The sequence below is a fragment of the Panulirus ornatus genome, chromosome 41 (genome assembly GCF_036320965.1).
Source record: "Panulirus ornatus isolate Po-2019 chromosome 41, ASM3632096v1, whole genome shotgun sequence".
NCBI lineage: Eukaryota > Metazoa > Arthropoda > Malacostraca > Decapoda > Palinuridae > Panulirus > Panulirus ornatus.
In genome coordinates this window covers 3,182,215-3,200,644 of record NC_092264.1, presented here as the reverse complement: position 1 = coordinate 3,200,644, position 18,430 = coordinate 3,182,215, and the positions used below count along the sequence as shown (strand labels likewise).

At 37.7% G+C, this 18,430-nt stretch overlaps 1 protein-coding gene across 3 annotated transcripts; it reads left to right on the top strand.

Annotated features, from left to right (window-relative positions):
• Window positions 1-409: 409 nt before the first annotated feature.
• On the top strand, window positions 410-17,686 carry LOC139761621 (carbonyl reductase [NADPH] 1-like). Of its 3 annotated transcripts, none has more exons than XM_071685890.1 (7): window positions 410-445; window positions 3,276-3,348; window positions 6,158-6,286; window positions 7,525-7,656; window positions 8,787-9,040; window positions 13,515-13,698; window positions 17,482-17,686. In XM_071685890.1, the coding sequence occupies exons 2-7, from the start codon at window positions 3,325-3,327 to the stop codon at window positions 17,626-17,628; spliced, it is 870 nt and encodes a 289-aa protein (XP_071541991.1). In that variant the 5' UTR covers window positions 410-445; window positions 3,276-3,324; the 3' UTR covers window positions 17,629-17,686. The 3 variants fall into 3 exon arrangements, with proteins under 3 accessions (XP_071541991.1, XP_071541989.1, XP_071541990.1); XM_071685889.1 differs by lacking the exon at window positions 410-445 and adding an exon at window positions 948-1,030 and having other exon boundaries at window positions 17,482-17,685; XM_071685888.1 differs by lacking the exons at window positions 410-445; window positions 3,276-3,348 and adding an exon at window positions 888-1,030.
• Window positions 17,687-18,430: the final 744 nt, after the last annotated feature.

The window sequence follows — 18,430 nt, the reverse complement described above, 5'->3', positions numbered from 1 at the left end:
GTTTCGAGACTAAATAGGATACAAAAATAATGTGTACATGTGTATATTATGTACAGTGTATATATGTATATGTCTGTGTGTGTATATATATGTATACATTGAGATGTACAGGTATGTATATTTGCGTGTGGACGTGCATGTATATACATGTGTATGTGGGTGGGTTGGGCCATTCTTTCGTCTGTTTCCTTGTGCTACCTCGCTAACGCGGGAGACAGCGACAAAGCAAAATAGAAAAATAATAATGAATAAATATTACGGAGTCTCCAGAAAGAGTAACGGCTCGTGATTTGGGTTCCGAAACCGAAAGGGTCACGTTCACACAACCTCACGACGGTTGCGTTCCTAATTGAGGACCTAGCCAGGGTTAGGTTATGCTCTTAGTTTAGGTCTTACGTAAAAGGTTTATCAAAGGTCGATTCAATTTTCTTAGCTCCTAAGACAGGTATGTGCGAGCCAAAGAATGAATTTGGTCACCAAAAACAGCCAGCCAATGCATAGAACACCCATGCTTAAAATGCGATTAAACGTTTTCATGATCATCATAATGTGTAGGTTGAAAAGATATAAAAAGAATATTTCTATATGCATATCTGTGGAAGATTAGGTACAATCCAGCAAATCATGTAGCCGTCAGTCCCTAAAAAGCTAGTCTTCTAATTTTGAAAAAAAAAGACGCCGGAAAAACAATTTCACCAAAGTAAACCTAACATGGAATGGATGTCCGAATTTAGGAACAATATCAAAACCGATAACATCTTTATTTTCAGTTCTGTTTATCCGGTTACCTTATCTACATACACTGTGAAAGTTGTCTTTCACACAATAATTTAGATAGTCACTGAAAATACCGTTTCAATGTATTATGATAAATAAAACATATAGGTCGGATCTCCCTGAGGATTATAAATAGGTTTGATAATGATTGTCTAAGGAAATGTATTTTACATTTCAAACTGCATTGTCATCGTCACAGCCAATCATACTGTATGGTATCTGTTGGAGGAGAGACGCCACTACGAAAAGGCTGGTGAGTTATATTTGATATACGATTTTCTCTTCATTTCCATTAGACAAGCCTAGTTTGCTGTACAGAAAAGACCAAAGCCTCTCTCGCACTGGATTAAATATTTAATTTGGTCTATCGATGAACAGGAAGTGTGCATTACAAGGATCATGTATGGTTATCTTTGGAAAAAAGCCTCCGTTACCGGTTCACTGTTCTTTTTTCTTTTTCAGGCTCAAGGACACAAAGAAATACTGACAAATGTCATTGATTTCTTTTACCTGTGCCTACTTTGTCTCATTAAAGCAGAATGAGTTGTTTTACAGAGGCTGTGAAATTCGGAATTTGTTGGGCTAATACCAAAGCAGGTGAAATATTACCCAAATGTTGGTATTAAATCAGCAGAACCTACCGAAACCTCATTTAACATCCTGCCGCCCAAAACGCACCTCATTTTTCAAGTCATTCAAAATAATATAGCAATCAGTAATGTCTACATGGGGTTATTAATGACATTTAGGCGTAAGCCCTTCATATTTTTTCAACTATAACATTTATTAGAGATTATGGGTGCAAGGGAATGCTAGGTGAGGTTCATGGAATATGTTAATTTCTACAGTCATTTTGCTTATTAGGTAACCCCACACTTTCCTTGCACTTCACTCTATAATCACCTTCATTTTATTCATGATAAAAAATGCTTCAAATCACATTACCAAATTTATATTACTCAAAATAGTTTACTGTCATGAAAGGCAATGAAATATCAAATAAACATTCATTAATTATGGGTTAAGGTGGCATTTGAATGATGTTACAAAGGCTGAATATACCTAATCTACTTCATTAACTTGGAAATGTAATGATAATACATATACTGTAGAGAAATAATTTAAAAGATAAGACCTTAGTGCAGCAGGAATAGTATGAGAACTCATTCTTTTTTCCAGTAATATTTCTGGAATGTAGCATCTAAAGTTAAAGTAATAACTTAAAAGTTTTCCATATAAATGGGTTTACTTTATGGTTAATTTCAATTTTATCCTGCACACAAAACGGTGTTTTAAGGAACTTGTTTCTTTACACGTTCACTTCAAGAGGTTCACTTCAAGATGTTTTAAATAGGAGTTCATTTCCAAGTTCTTTTAAACACTGTCTTGATTTTGAGTTCCTAATAACACCTGTGAAGAATGCTGCTGGAAATATATAAGTTTTCACGTAATTCTTTAAAGAGCTTTATAGTTAAACCCACAATTTCCTTGAACTTCAAAACTGTCCCCACCTTTGTTGATCTGATCTAAGATTGCTGCTTAGAAAAAGTGAAATTATTACAAACTCATTCCTGCCACAGATTCATCCCTTTCAGCAAAAGTTACATATTCCTGTGATTTCTTTTCTCTGATATTTAACCAAAATGAAAGCTTTTTCCTTTTATGAAATGCTTACTGGGAGAGTAATGCTTGGAAGGAAAGGGAGAATTAACATTAGGAAAGGAAAGGGAAAATATGAGCTGAAATATCCAAAATGGCATACCCAAGTTAGGTTTTTGCCACTTTGGTCAGTTATGTTAGACTATGTAAGAACTTGATCAGATCTAAGTTAAAAATTGTTTGACACCCTGAGTAATATCTACTGAAAGTAGTTAATATATGGGTTCCCAATTTAAATGTGAGGATGAAAAATATAATTATATTTAGAATGCTGACTGGCATAAATTTCCCAAATACGTGAAATATCATTCCTAGATACTGTGTCAATTGGAATCAAGTTCTTGCATAATGCCACTCTCTTCCCCCAAATCATCACCATTTATCACAATAACAAGCTTCTTTGTATTGCTAGCTAATGTAGAACTGTCTTCAAGTTACTCACAAATATTACAAAGCTTCTTGCAGGTTAAATAACCGGAGATTTATGTCCTCAACTATGGTAAAGTATGCACTTTTATATTATGAGCAATCATTATTTATTGTAAATTCTGGAAATGATAGAGGAAATATCTACACAGAAAAACTTACTATACAAGTAAATCCAAAAAGTGCATACTCTGTCCAGTAAATGCAAAACCCTCAGTTCATTTTTATGAGTACTGAAATCATTCTAAAGTCGTCACCAAGAATTTTCTAAAAGAACACCATTTCACATTTGTGTTGCCCCTAAAGTGGAACTTTACATAGTTGTTATTTACAGTTTATAAGAAAGGCAATGATTTCTGTGATCAAGAAAATGCTTGTTTCATAAACAACTGATAGTTTTCTATTTCAACTAGGTGCTTATTTGAAGAGAAACAGCAAACTTGAAGAGACCTCTTAATTATCATGGCTGCTCAGAAGGTTGCAGTGGTAAGTGATGGTGTAATAGTGCATCTTAAATTCTTTAAATCAAAATGTGTGCCTTGGTACCAAAGTGTTCATTCATTATTGTGTGTGAATTTCGATGTTCTGATTTATATAAGATCGGTTTTTCAATATATAATGTAAATGGCTGTTGATAAGAGAAAGAGGATTATCCATCATCAATTACACAAAGACCAGACACAATAGAGCGGAGTGAGGGAAGACAGCCAAGAAAGGGGAACTTTGGAGACCATTCCCACACTTAGTCAAAAGACTTCAATACCTCAAGGGTTATGACACTGGATTCTTCAGACTCTCTCAAACACACTGACCTAACGTTAATAAGATAAGAAAGAATATCACCAATCTTCTCCATTGATCCACTTCACATATACTATGAAAATATTTCTTTACATCTCTGTTTATGACTTTCTTACTTAATTTCATGGTATGTCCTCTGGTTGCTCAAAGTTGCAGAAACTAAACTAACAATCATTGAGAAGAAATAAGATAATAAAGAAAAAGGTAGTTGAGATGAGATTTAGAGACAAGGAGGTGAGACAAATGGCTAAAAAGTTTCAAATAAACCCAAGATGAACAATTAAGCAATGTGCAGACAAAAAAATTATTGAAACAATAGCAAGTGTGGTGAAAATTGCAAGGTAGCACTTTCTAACAGTAGGATATTATTTTAGGTACTCACAGTAAAGTAATTACCCTGACTGCAAAATTAAGTGAACACAAATAACAGCAAATTAAAACTTTGAGGTCATTTGAAAACCTTGGTGTTTATTCATTTAGAGTAGAAAAAAGGAAGCAAGGTCTTAAGGTACATGGTTGGAGTAATAAAGTTTGGAAAGTTGTACAGAAAAGAATGTGGAGTAGCTTTATTACTAATGCAAAAGAAATAATAAGAGAAGGTAAATGTATGTTAGTTTGAAGAAGCAATCTGGATGGAGAAAAACAGCCTGATTTAGTGAAATGGCAACAACACAGGACAGCGTGTGGCTCATATTTTAGATATAATTGGTAGAAGAAAAGATGTGTGAAATTTGAGATCACAGTGAGGAATGGAATCAGGAAAGAATTGGCTGATGCATGAAAATCTAATATGATGATATGGAATGGAAGTACAGTATATATATATATGTGGGTGGGTTGGGCCATTCTTTCATACGTTTCCTTGCACTACCTTGCTAACGCAGGAGACAGCAACAAAGCAAAATAAATAAATATAAATATATACCATTGAAAAAATCTTAACAGAATATGATTATGTGGAATGGATGTAACATTAAAAATATCACAAAGGAAATCTTTAACAGAATGTTCAACTGGGAAAAGGTTTAAGGAAAATCAGAGGTGGAATGAAAAAGTGATTTTATATGCAATAGAGAAGAAAGTACCGGTGTTAGGAGATTTCACACAAGTAATCATGTTGCACAGGAGCTAGTGGATTTGATATATTGCATGTAGTTAAAAACCACACATACAGTACATATATTAATGTTTATTTTTAAGGTTTTTGATCGTTAATCTTTCACTGGCTCAACGGTGTTTCAGCTCTACCATTCACAACTGTATTTTTGATATTTTGTATTCCCATTGTACATTGCACAGATCATTTTCTTAAAAGGTACAGGTTGTACCTCTTTAATTTGGCAACCTTGGGACCTGGCCATTGTTGGACCACAGAAAATGCTGAAAATAGAAATTGACCCCTTGAAAGGCCCGCAGGTGAACACTCTTACCAATTACCATCGGCTAGTTTTATGTGTTCCAGCAGCATTGCTGCAGCCATGAACTGTTAACCTATCTTTGGAAACCTTACCCCAGATGGAGGCTCCTAAATATCTTGGGCAAGGGTTTTTCGTAGTGTACAACACCAATACAGGGCAGATTCTTCAGCATTATACACTTGTTTTAGGGCTATAAGAAATTAGCAAGACTGTTAATTAGCTCAGCTGCAGTGTAAACAGATTTTGGCACATTAGCATGACCTATAATGCCACCCTATTGGCAGATTCAAAATTTGCCAGACCATGGGAGTTTCTGAACCACAGAGTGCCAGATTAGAGAGGTACAACCTGTATTGGAGCATCCAGTATGTTTCATTGGCTTAGCTATGATTTTGCTGTGCTTTCTTATTAAACAACAGTACTTTTAATAATTTGTATTCCCATTGTACATTATATTTAATTTCCTTTCACATCCCGTGTATATGTTACTACAGCTTGCATCTCTCGTGCTAACTCCCTCCATACTATATGTTGTGCTTATAACAAAATGTACAGCTTCCACTCCTTCCCAGTATTCTTCACTTGTATATCACACATTTCCTCGCATGAACTTTCTTCCATACACATGCAAACTGAACTGCAATAAAGTATTAGTGTTCTGCTTAAGTGTAGATGCATCCACATATATGCATATGATACAAATTACTTAGAGCTTTCTCTTTAGTACCCTATAAATCTAGAATTGATATCTGTGGTATAAAGGGATTGTGTTGCATTTGCTGTCTCTCCACACTCAAAGGACATTATGTAAGAGAGTTCTGTAATAAGCAGTTTGAATATGCAACTTTAATTGATGAGATGTGTTTTACAGTGTGGAATCTTTTGTAGTCTTTAAATATTGTCATGTTAGTGGTGTAACTGTTTACCATCATAATATGTAGTTTATAGTGACCAAGAATATTTGAGGAGATTCTGTTTGTACAACTGTGATATTTGGATCAATAGGGAAAAACTTTTTAATCATATTACATTTTCTTTATTCCTTCCAAAATACATAAATGTGATTTTCCTGCCAGGTGACAGGAGGCAATAAAGGTATTGGCTTTGGCATCATGAAAGAACTCAGTGCCAAATTTGATGGATTAGTTTACTTAACTGCTCGTGATGAGGGAAGGGGTCTTGCTGCCATAGATGAGCTGAGTAAGGTAAGGTTAAATATCTTGTGTCTAAATCAGAGCTATTGTGATTACCCTTTGGTCAAGCTTATAGTCCTTAAGTTGAACTCAAATTCTTTTGATAACATGCTCAGCAGTTATTGTAGGTATGTGGGTATGTTGATTTACTTGTTTTTTCTATTTGTACACTTCAGGGAGAAAGTTTTACACATCTCTTGAACTTTCAGTAAATCAAGGAGAATTAAAATTGTAAACTACGAGCAATTTTCATCATGTTTAGTCTGTTTCAACCATTCGCTACCCTTACACTAAGCCAGTACTTCGTTAAATCTCTAGGAACCAACTTCTCAACATGGCCTCTGGTTGCTCTGTTACTGTATCTCATAAAGTACTGTTCACTGTCACCATCATCCAGCTGATTTATAACTTTGAATGTGTATATTATGTCCACAGTCCTTTCTTCTTATTTCCTCCTTCCTTGGCAGCTTTTTAGTCCTTAGCTTTTCACTGTAGTTCATTTCTCTTACTTCAGGTACCATCTTGGCTTCTCTTCTCTGGATCCTCTCAGTCAGATACTTGTGCATATGTAGGTGCAGGGACTAGACTTGAGAGGTGTAATCCAATTTTTATGTGTTATTAACACCTTACCAAACATATTATCAATATACACCAAAAACATCTGCCTAACAAACATCCAAACATATACACGAACTTCCAAAAGTATTATTTCATTATGGTGAAATCTCTACCTCCCCTATGATCAACACCACCTTTTTAGATATCTTATTATTATCTTGTGCACTTGCACTGAAAGTAATATTGATTTGTACAACACAGTTGACCCATAATATACCTCCTTGTTATGTTATGCACCACCCCAGACCCCTTTTTATCTCCTCTACATGGCATATATGAGAAGCAAACTCAGTGCAACAAAATATTTGGTGAGTGAAAAGTCATCTTTGGTGAGGCTATATCATCAGAAGTACAATCTTGTCATACACAGATAGATGTATACGAATAACATATATGTACTACTCTTAGTATTAATTGTATTACTAATATTGTTATATAACCCCAAGGACACCCATCTCCATGGGCTTCTCCAGCTTTAGTTTTGTGCTACAATCAGTAGCATCAAACAATTAAGTTTAGGGTTGATAAAAGTAGATTCAGTTATAATTTACACACTCATCCCTTATTGCATAGATTTACTGTAGTTATCTTGTAGTGATGAATGTAACATACTGATATCAATTCATTTCTAGCTGGGTTTATCTGCTCGTTTCCACCAACTTGATATTGATAATGCTGAAAGTATTACCACTTTTGCTGATTACATCAAGAAGACCCATGGTGGCCTTGACGTACTTGTCAACAATGCAGCCATTGCTTATAAGGTTAGTATAACACTTACTACAACCTAAATAGCCCATTTCATTGCCTGCCCCTCCAGACACATTCCTCAACTAAAAAATTTGACCAACACATATAACTTTAACCTCTGTGGAAGTTTAAGTACCCACCATCCTGCTGAACACTCACACTCATGATCTATGAGGTGACCTACTCATAAACCATTAGTTAACATTCACAACAGCAAACCAGGTTCCCAACCCACCACCTTCATCAACCTGCTTCTCCAGACATTAGCTTTTGTGTACTGTACTGTGCTCAGCTACTGAGATAAATGGGTATTTAGGATTATGACAACCCATAAAGTCCATGTTTGGTCAGACACTTCATAAATGAAATTCAAGATGACCCAATTCAAATTGATAAGGAGGGACACAGTAAATTGAGGCCTGGTTATGGCTCTCATCTGTCAGGGGACAAACTGTTGAAATCTAGGAGTGAAAAGTACTTAAAGTTTGACATAATAGGATAGGTTATTCCATTCTAAAGTTTCTGAATTTCCTTGCTGCATCCCTGTCACTTGCAATCTTAATTTTTCACTTTGATTTCCCCTTTCTTTCAATACTATTCTATATAGATTAAGTAGAAAAAATATTTAGCTACTGGAAAGGAGATAAGGTCTATGCATGCTGTGTGATGAAGAGGTAGGCTCTCCTCATTTAGTTCTGTAATCTCTGTTGCTTGATGTGACTGAAGTAGGTTTCAGTATTTACATTATTTTCATTACTTAAATTTGTCTGACTGTTAAGGACAGAAATCACAGTGATCTTAACACATACCTAACTTTGAAATAGAGAATTGTAACAACTAGAGGGCATAGCAGGCATTTGTGTGATGAGGCATTAGGAAAGATTAAAGGAAATATCTCATCAAAAGTAGAGTATTGGTCATTTGGAACAAGCTAAATTACAAAGGGGTGAATACCTCAAGTATTGGGTAATTCAAGTTCCTGTATGACTGGAACTTGAGACTAAGAGATGGAGCCCCACAAGTGTAAAGAAAGCTTCCTCCCCATATGTACAAATTGGTAATTACACATACTACTGTATGATGGTACTGTCAAGCTTATATATTCATTGATAATGTAACTACAAGGATTGTTTTCATTTTAAAGGTGGCTGCTACAGAACCATTTGGGGAGCAAGCAGAGAACACAATCAGGGTGAATGTTTTTGGCACACTGGCAGTGTGTCGAGCACTTTTCCCCCTGCTCCGGCCTCATGCAAGGGTATCAACAGTGTCCAGCTCTGCAGGCCATCTCTTAAGAATCAATGGAGATGAACCTGCTGCATCAGCCCTTAAGCAGAAGTTCTCTTCCCCTACTCTTACTGAGGATGAACTTTGTGAACTGATGAATCAGTTTGTCCAGTAAGTGATTTAATTACATTCATCAGAAAATTGTTAGTATTTGTGATATGTTAGAATGATGTTGCTCAAAATATTTTGTCTGTGTTCACGTGAATTGAATTTTTTTCTTTTAGAATCAATGTATTGTTGTTTGAAATAAGGAAAGAGAAATTTTTTTTGTCATAATCATTGATTTCAATGTCTTTCTAATATTTTCTAGAATGTGTATATGACACTTCATTGAAGGAAAATGACAAAAGAAATATTAAAGTAGAAAAGGCTTTCATGTGGCCAAATGAAGTTTATCCATTATAGTTAAAGAAAAGTACTTTTGGGGTACTGTGCCTTCCATTTAGAGGTAAAACTTTGTGTGCAAATGAAATTTGAGCAGTGGTTTGCAGTCTTAAAGTGAGAGCTTCAAAAGTTACTTTAAGTTAATATTTCAGGTACATACATCAGATACCAAGATAGTCATGCATAACCTTTGGGAAACCTGAAGTAATCTTTGGGGGTTTTCTGCCTTCACAGCCCAGAATGGGCCCAGGCTACCAAGTTTATTATTCGTCAACCAAGCTGTTGGATGCCATGGCCCACAGGCCCACTTTGTAAATACTTGTCTAGGTCCTTCTTATTTTTCTATACCATGCATCCCATTGTAATTTTGATGGATGCAAGTTATGCATTGAACAGCCTTGGGCCCAAGACGTTCAAGGTGTTTTCTCTTTCTTTTTTATCTACCATTTGATTTTACAGGTATTTTATGGACTTTCATGCCTATTGTGCTAGAAGGAAGTTATCTCTGAGAACATGGTGGTATCCATGCCTTCTAAGATTTTCTGAGCATAAATGAAGTCTCTCCAGAGAGTGCAGCCTCAGTGATTTCAGACATTTCTGGTTGATCACTTCCCTTATATCATCAGTGTGGGCCATTAAAGATCTCTGAACATTCTAATCCTTCACTTCCCCACCTAGTAGAGTGATGTTAACACACAGCATTATTCTATTCATGAAAATATTAGTGCCATGGAGAGTTTTATCATTGGTGTTTCCTCTCATGTCTGGAAAGTTTACCAGCACTGTTCCTTAATTATGTTTGCTGAAGGTAACATCTTTAGACTTTGTCAATTCAGCCTTTCATACTGTTCAATCTTGCTCTGAGAGTCTCTGTCCATCTGGTATTCTGTACTGCTCCTGATTCATTCTTTTTCCTTAAACTGCAGGATTTGGAATTTAAACCTACTGAAAAGGTTTTTGTTTTCACTGGCCTGGTGGAAGACTGTTTGTCTAATTGTAGTGTCTCAGGTGTCCATTACTAATGAGATTTTCATACTTATTGTAGTGTCATCTGCAGAGGATGGTATGAAACTGACGTGTTTCTTTCAATGTCAGATTTTAGAACGAGAAAGAGTAAGGGAACAAGTAGAGTTCCTTAAGGGACTCAACTTTATAACATAAAGGCACTGGAAATGGTCGATTTATGTGTTGTGATCTTTTAGTTACAAAGCTGTACATCCATATTTCATCTTGAGCATTTTATGTGCTGTGAAGCCACCATCACATTTATAAAATGCTTTTGCAAAGTCTATGAATTCAAAATAGCATATTTGTTCTCTAGCGCCTTAACAATGTTAATGTAGTATCCAAGCAGTCAAGTTATCCTAAGTTATGATGACTGTTTGCTTCCTCAATGATCAGTCAAATTACCCCTTAAAACTCTCTCAAACATTACAGTAATGTGCAATGTCACTGCTATCAGTAGTTTTTTGTGGAGTGGGCAATATAAGTCAACTTCAGATTCTCTAGGATGATGCCATTATCTACACTTTCTAATTGTAACTAACTAGTGCTTACTTAAAAGGCATTTTTAGTCCTTTAACATCTACCCATGTCACATTTCAGCAGTCTCTACTGACAGATTACCCACTCCCAGCAAAATAACAAACTAAATACATATGCAGTGAAATAACCTGACAAGCACTAAACTTCCCTCCTCCAAATTTGGATTTAAACACCATACAAGACATATATCCATCTTATGCCATACTTCCCAAACAAATATTAGTCACATTTTCCAGTCTTTGCTGTGGACTTCACCCATTTCTACATTACTACAAACACCAATTCAGTCCATCCAGTGACCCTGCATGCCCTCAGTATAACTACCATAGTGAAAACACTAAACACTTATTGCTCAGTTGCCCCATTCTATTCCCGCATAGACGCAGACAACAGTAATGTGCTTTGTGATGCACGATCCCATCCAGTGAATGTGGCCTGTTCCTACTGGATTTCTGTAAGAGGGAATCCTGGATGCCAAAGTAATACATTTAAAATTAAGTGTTACCAGACTCCACCTGCCTATACTTACACTCCTTTGGAGTGAAAAGGTCTTTGATGACACCCATACTCCCAGTGATACAGCCTATCAAAAGGTAACTTTTCACTCAAGGTATAATGTGAAGCATGCAAAGAGTATATATGATGAAAGTTAAGAGAACAGGGAAAATAGGGAAACCAAAGAGATAAAAAGAATGGCGTGAAAGATGCTTTGTGTTGGAAGTGAAATCTTTTAGGACAATATATGGGGTAAGGAATGGTTGATAATATAAGTTAAGGGTAGGATAAAAGAGAAAGATGTGGTAATAAGAATAATATGGTTGAGAGAGCACAAAAGGGTGTGCTGAAATAGTTTCAAAATATAGAGAGAATGAGCGAGGAAAGGCTGACAAAGAGGATATACAAGTCAGAAGTGGAGATAAGAAGAGGGGGAGACAGAATTAAAGAAAACTAGGAAAAGGGGATGAAATGCAGTGGTGAGGTGTGGTGGATAGTGACAAGCCTTTTTGCAGATGATGTGTTTGCTGAGAGCTGCAGGTTTCAAGTGTGTTTTATAATGTGTATAAGGACTGGCAATTGAAGGTAAATGCGAGTAAAATAAAGTATAGTGTTTTCAAGACAACAAAGTGAAAGTGTAGACTTAGCAAAACCCTGCTGATTGAAAGAAGAAAGGGTACTCAACTGTGTTATAGATATAGGGAAGAAAGACTGGAAAAAGAGAGAGAATTTAGGTATTCAGGAGCCATCTTGGGCAAGTTTGGTGATATAGAAGAGATAAGGGAGAAAGCAGTATACGGTAGGAAAGTCATTGGGTCCATAAAAAGAATAATGAAGGGTTGAAGTGTAAGTATGGAAGTGATGAAAGGATATAAGGACAGCATAGTCCTCCCAACCCTGACCTATGCAGCCAAAGCATGGACATGAAATAAGTCACATAGGTCAAGAATCCGGGCTGTGGAAATGAGCTGTTTGAGAGGGGCATGTGGCATAACAAGAGTGAAGAAATGAGGGGATGTATGAAAGATGTGGTATGACAGGAAATGCAAAGGGAATGAATTGTAGAGTGGTAGAGTGAAACAAGACACTTCATGGTTTGAGCCTGTGGAACGAATGCAAGACGGAATTTACAAAGTGAGTATGTAATAGTACAATAAAAAGGGTTGCTGCAAGAGGAAGACCATATGTAACATGAGGAAATAAGAGTGGAAGAGCAATGGAGGGAAAGAAATGGTAGAAAACTGCTTGGAATGGTGCATGCAAGGGAGGTATGTAAGGAGAGGGATAAAGGAGAATCTTTTGCCATAGTTAGCCCACTGATGGGAATTCCCAGAGGGAAAAGGCATCACTGATATAGACAGTAGATATATATATCTTTCTTTCATACTATTCGCCATTTCCCGCGTTAGCGAGGTAGCGTTAAGAACAGAGGACTGGGCCTTTGAAAGAATATCCTCACCTGGCCCCCTTCTCTGTTCCTTCTTTTGGAAAATAAAAAAAAACGAGAGGGGAGGATTTCCAGCTCCCTTCCCTTTTAGTCGCCTTCTACGACATGCAGGGAGTACGTGGGAAGTATTCTTTCAGCCCCAATCCCCAGGGATAATATAATACAACTATGGGGCCTGGTTGTGGATAGGGTGCTGTGTTCTGGTGCATTACATGTTAGCTAAGTAATGGATGTAAGCAGATGCAGCCTTTCTTCATATGTTCTTTACACTACCTCACTAATGCAGGAAATGGCAATCAAGTATGAGAAAAGGAGAATGTGTATACATATATTTTTCATACATATTCACCATTTCCCGCCTTAGTGAGGTAGCATCAAGAACAGATGACAGAGCCTCATAAGAAATAACCCTTACTTGGCCTGCATCTCTGTTCCTTCTTTTAGTAAAGTAAAATAGGATTTCCAGCTCCTTGTTCCCATCCCTTTTAGTCACCTTCAACAACATGCAGGAAATACATGGGAAGTATTCTTTCTCCCCTATCCAGAGGGATAATATTTACATATATGCTCTTTAACACTGAATTGGCATGACATTTTTTTTTTTTTTTTTTTTGTTTCAACATGATGGAATCACTTAAGTTTTTCTGTCCATCTGGGAATTTTCTTATGCTTGGCTATTTGTGCAGGTACTTTTACTATATTTCTGTATTTCAGGAAGGCAAAAGAAGGAACATGGAAGAAAGCTGGATGGCCCAACTCCACCTATGCGGTGAGCAAAGTGGGTGTTTCAGCACTTACACGTATCCAACAACGAGCCTTTGATGCTGACCCACGTCCTGGTATACTGGTGAACTGCAGTCATCCAGGATATGTAAATACAGACATGACATCTGGGAAGGTCAGCTTATCTTTTCAAATTATGCAGTAACTTTCAAAAAATGATGCATTTTGTTTATATTTCCTTTTATAATTTAGGTATCCCTTTTCCAATCACATGTTTAATTTAGATGCGGAGGCATTACTTTTCTTCACATTACATGGTCTGCATCTTTCTGTTTTGCAAGCTTTTGACTTTTTTTTTCTATAGGAAAAATAAATATATTGCATATTTTTTGAAAAGTTTGGGAGATGTTCTTTTAATGCAGGTCTAGACATGCTGTTGTGTGCATTACTTGAATCCATTAAAGATTACTTTCATATGGCAAAATAAACTTCCTTAATGACAGTTCATCCATTCTCATAAAGTACATCCAGACTTATATTTAAAAGGTCTTTCCATATCCCTAGTACAGCCAAGTATATGCTAGGCTCTTACTCAATTTGGGAGAGTCAAAATTCTCAGCTCTTACTCAGTTTGGGGGGGGTCAAAATTTTGTAGGTTCTTTGTGTCCTCATGGGAGGTAAAAAAAAATACAAATCAAAAGATTTAAAGCAGGGTGGCAGTAATTTCTTCAAAAAGTGACAAGTTTGTTTGCTTCCATTATCAATGGAAATATGTGTTTTATTGTCTTTTCTGTTATAAGTAGCTCTTATCCATTGTCAGATCTTTCATGTCACAGACAGTGGTGACCATTCACATACTTCTGTTTTCACCTTGTGTACATTTGTACCTTAACAGAAGTTCACCATCTTTTTTTAAACTTATTCACACATATGTGAAGCAGTTAGTTATCCCTAGAGATATGGGAGAAAGAATACTTCCCATGTATTCCCTGGGTGTTGTAGAAGGCAACTAAAAGGGGAGGGAGCGGGGGGCTGGAAATCTTCCACTCCCATTTTTTAATTTTCAATAGAAGAAACAGAGAAGGGGGCCAAGTGAGGATATTCTCTCTAAGGTTTAGTCCTTTGTTCTTGGTGCTACCTCGCTAATGCAGGAAATTGCGAATATTTATAAAAAAAAAAAAAAATGAAGCAGTTAGTTACATTATCACATCTGATAGCCTGACCAATATGCAAAATCCTCATGAAGTTTTACTGTAATTATTTTAGCTGTTCATTTGGCAGATAATCTGAATTAATCATTCATGAAAATTTAATGGTTTTGATGTTTTAACGTTATATGATGACAGGTAATTACTCATTTTTTTTTTTTTTTTTTTTTTTATACTTTGTCGCTGTCTCCCGCGTTTGCGAGGTAGCGCAAGGAAACAGACGAAAGAAAATGGCCCCCCCCCCCATACACATGTACATACACACGTCCACACACGCAAATATACATACCTACACAGCTTTCCATGGTTTACCCCAGACGCTTCACATGCCTTGCTTCAATCCACTGACAGCACGTCAACCCCTGTATACCACATGACTCCAATTCACTCTATTTCTTGCCCTCCTTTCACCCTCCTGCATGTTCAGGCCCCGATCACACAAAATCTTTTTCACTCCATCTTTCCACCTCCAATTTGGTCTCCCTCTTCTCCTCGTTCCCTCCACCTCCGACACATATATCCTCTTGGTCAATCTCTCCTCACTCATTCTCTCCATGTGCCCAAACCATTTCAAAACACCCTCTTCTGCTCTCTCAACCACGCTCTTTTTATTTCCACACATCTCTCTTACCCTTACGTTACTTACTCGATCAAACCACCTCACACCACACATTGTCCTCAAACATCTCATTTCCAGTACATCCATCCTCCTGCGCACATCTCTATCCATAGCCCACGCCTCGCAACCATACAACATTGTTGGAACCACTATTCCCTCAAACATACCCATTTTTGCTTTCCGAGATAATGTTCTCGACTTCCACACATTTTTCAAGGCTCCCAAAATTTTCGCCCCCTCCCCCACCCTATGATCCACTTCCGCTTCCATGGTTCCATCCGCTGACAGATCCACTCCCAGATATCTAAAACACTTCACTTCCTCCAGTTTTTCTCCATTCAAACTCACCTCCCAATTGACTTGACCCTCACCCCTACTGTACCTAATAACCTTGCTCTTATTCACATTTACTCTCAACTTTCTTCTTCCACACACTTTACCAAACTCAGTCACCAGCTTCTGCAGTTTCTCACATGAATCAGCCACCAGCGCTGTATCATCAGCGAACAACAACTGACTCACTTCCCAAGCTCTCTCATCCCCAACAGACTTCATACTTGCCCCTCTTTCCAGGACTCTTGCATTTACCTCCCTTACAACCCCATCCATAAACAAATTAAACAACCATGGAGACATCACACATCCCTGGCGCAAACCTACATTCACTGAGAACCAATCACTTTCCTCTCTTCCTACACGTACACATGCCTTACATCCTCGATAAAAACTTTTCACTGCTTCTAACAACTTGCCTCCCACACCATATATTCTTAATACCTTCCACAGAGCATCTCTATCAACTCTATCATATGCCTTCTCCAGATCCATAAATGCTACATACAAATCCATTTGCTTTTCTAAGTATTTCTCACATACATTCTTCAAAGCAAACACCTGATCCACACATCCTCTACCACTTCTGAAACCGCACTGCTCTTCCCCAATCTGATGCTCTGTACATGCCTTCACCCTCTCAATCAATACCCTCCCATATAATTTACCAGGAATACTCAACAAACTTATACCTCTGTAATTTGAGCACTCACTCTTATCCCCTTTGCCTTTGTACAATGGCACTATGCACGCATTCCGCCAATCCTCAGGCACCTCACCATGAGTCATACATACATTAAATAACCTTACCAACCAGTCAACAATACAGTCACCCCCTTTCTTAATAAATTCCACTGCGATACCATCCAAACCTGCTGCCTTGCCGGCTTTCATCTTCCGCAAAGCTTTTACTACCTCTTCTCTGTTTACCAAATCATTTTCCCTAACCCTCTCACTTTGCACACCACCTCGACCAAAACACCCTATATCTGCCACTCTGTCATCAGACACATTCAACAAACCTTCAAAATACTCATTCCATCTCCTTCTCACATCACCGCTACTTGTTATCACCTCCCCATTTACGCCCTTCACTGAAGTTCCCATTTGCTCCCTTGTCTTACGCACCCTATTTACCTCCTTCCAGAACATCTTTTTATTCTCCCTAAAATTTACTGATAGTCTCTCACCCCAACTCTCATTTGCCCTTTTTTTCACCTCTTGCACCTTTCTCTTGACCTCCTGTCTCTTTCTTTTATACTTCTCCCACTCAATTGCATTTTTTCCCTGCAAAAATCGTCCAAATGCCTCTCTCTTCTCTTTCACTAATACTCTTACTTCTTCATCCCACCACTCACTACCCTTTCTAAACAGCCCACCTCCCACTCTTCTCATGCCACAAGCATCTTTTGCGCAATCCATCACTGATTCCCTAAATACATCCCATTCCTCCCCCACTCCCCTTACTTCCATTGTTCTCACCTTTTTCCATTCTGTACACAGTCTCTCCTGGTACTTCCCCACACAGGTCTCCTTCCCAAGCTCACTTACTCTCACCACCTTCTTCACCCCAACATTCACTCCTCTTTTCTGAAAACCCATACTAATCTTCACCTTAGCCTCCACAAGATAATGATCAGACATCCCTCCAGTTGCACCTCTCAGCACATTAACATCCAAAAGTCTCTCTTTCGCACGCCTGTCAATTAACACGTAATCCAATTACTCATGATACACCTTATAACTGTAAGTTCTGAATTTACAGGATACATGATCTGACTTTGTTTTTTTACTACAGGGACCCCTAACTATAGAAGAGGGAGCCGTGTCTCCATCTTATTTGGCCCTACTGCCTCCTGATGTCAAAGAACCCCGAGGAGCTTATCTGTGGTATGATAAGCAAATTGTTGACTGGGTAAATGGTCCTACACCCTCTGCATACTGAAAACTTCAACAGATTATGAAAAAATACAATGATACAAAAAAAAAGTCACCCCATATTTACCCTTCTGTGTATTTGATGATGATGTGCACTGGATTTTACCTTGGTTTCATCAAAGATTCTGCCATTAACTGGGATAGGGTAGTGCCATGAATGGACGAAGGCAAGCAAGTATGAATATGTATAGACATGTATGTGTATATCTTAATTCATTTTATTATATTTATTACACTTAACCGCCGTCTCCCGCATTAGCGAGGTAGCACAAGAAAACAGACAAGGAATGGCCCAACCTACCTACATACACAAGTATATACCTAAACGCCCACACACGCACATATACATACATATACATTTCAACATATACATACACAGACATATACACATGTACAAATCCATACGTGCTGCCTTCATCCATTCCCATCACCACCCTACCACACACAAAATAGCATTTCCCCCACCCCCTTCAACGAGGCAGCACCAGGAACAGACAAAAAAGGCCACATTCGTTCACACTCAGCCTCTAGCTGTCATGTGTAATGCACCAAAACCACAGCTCCCTTTCCATATCCAGGCCCTGCAGACCTTTCCATGGTTTACCCCAGACATTTCACATGCCCTGGTTCAATCCACTGACAGCACATCGACCCCAGTATACCATATCGTTCCAATTCACTATTCCTTGCACATCTTTCACCCTCCTGTATGTTCAGGCCCCAATCACTAAAAAATTTTTTCACTTCATCCTTCCACCTCCAATTTAGTCTCTCGCTTCTCCCTCTTCCCTCCACCTCTGACACATATA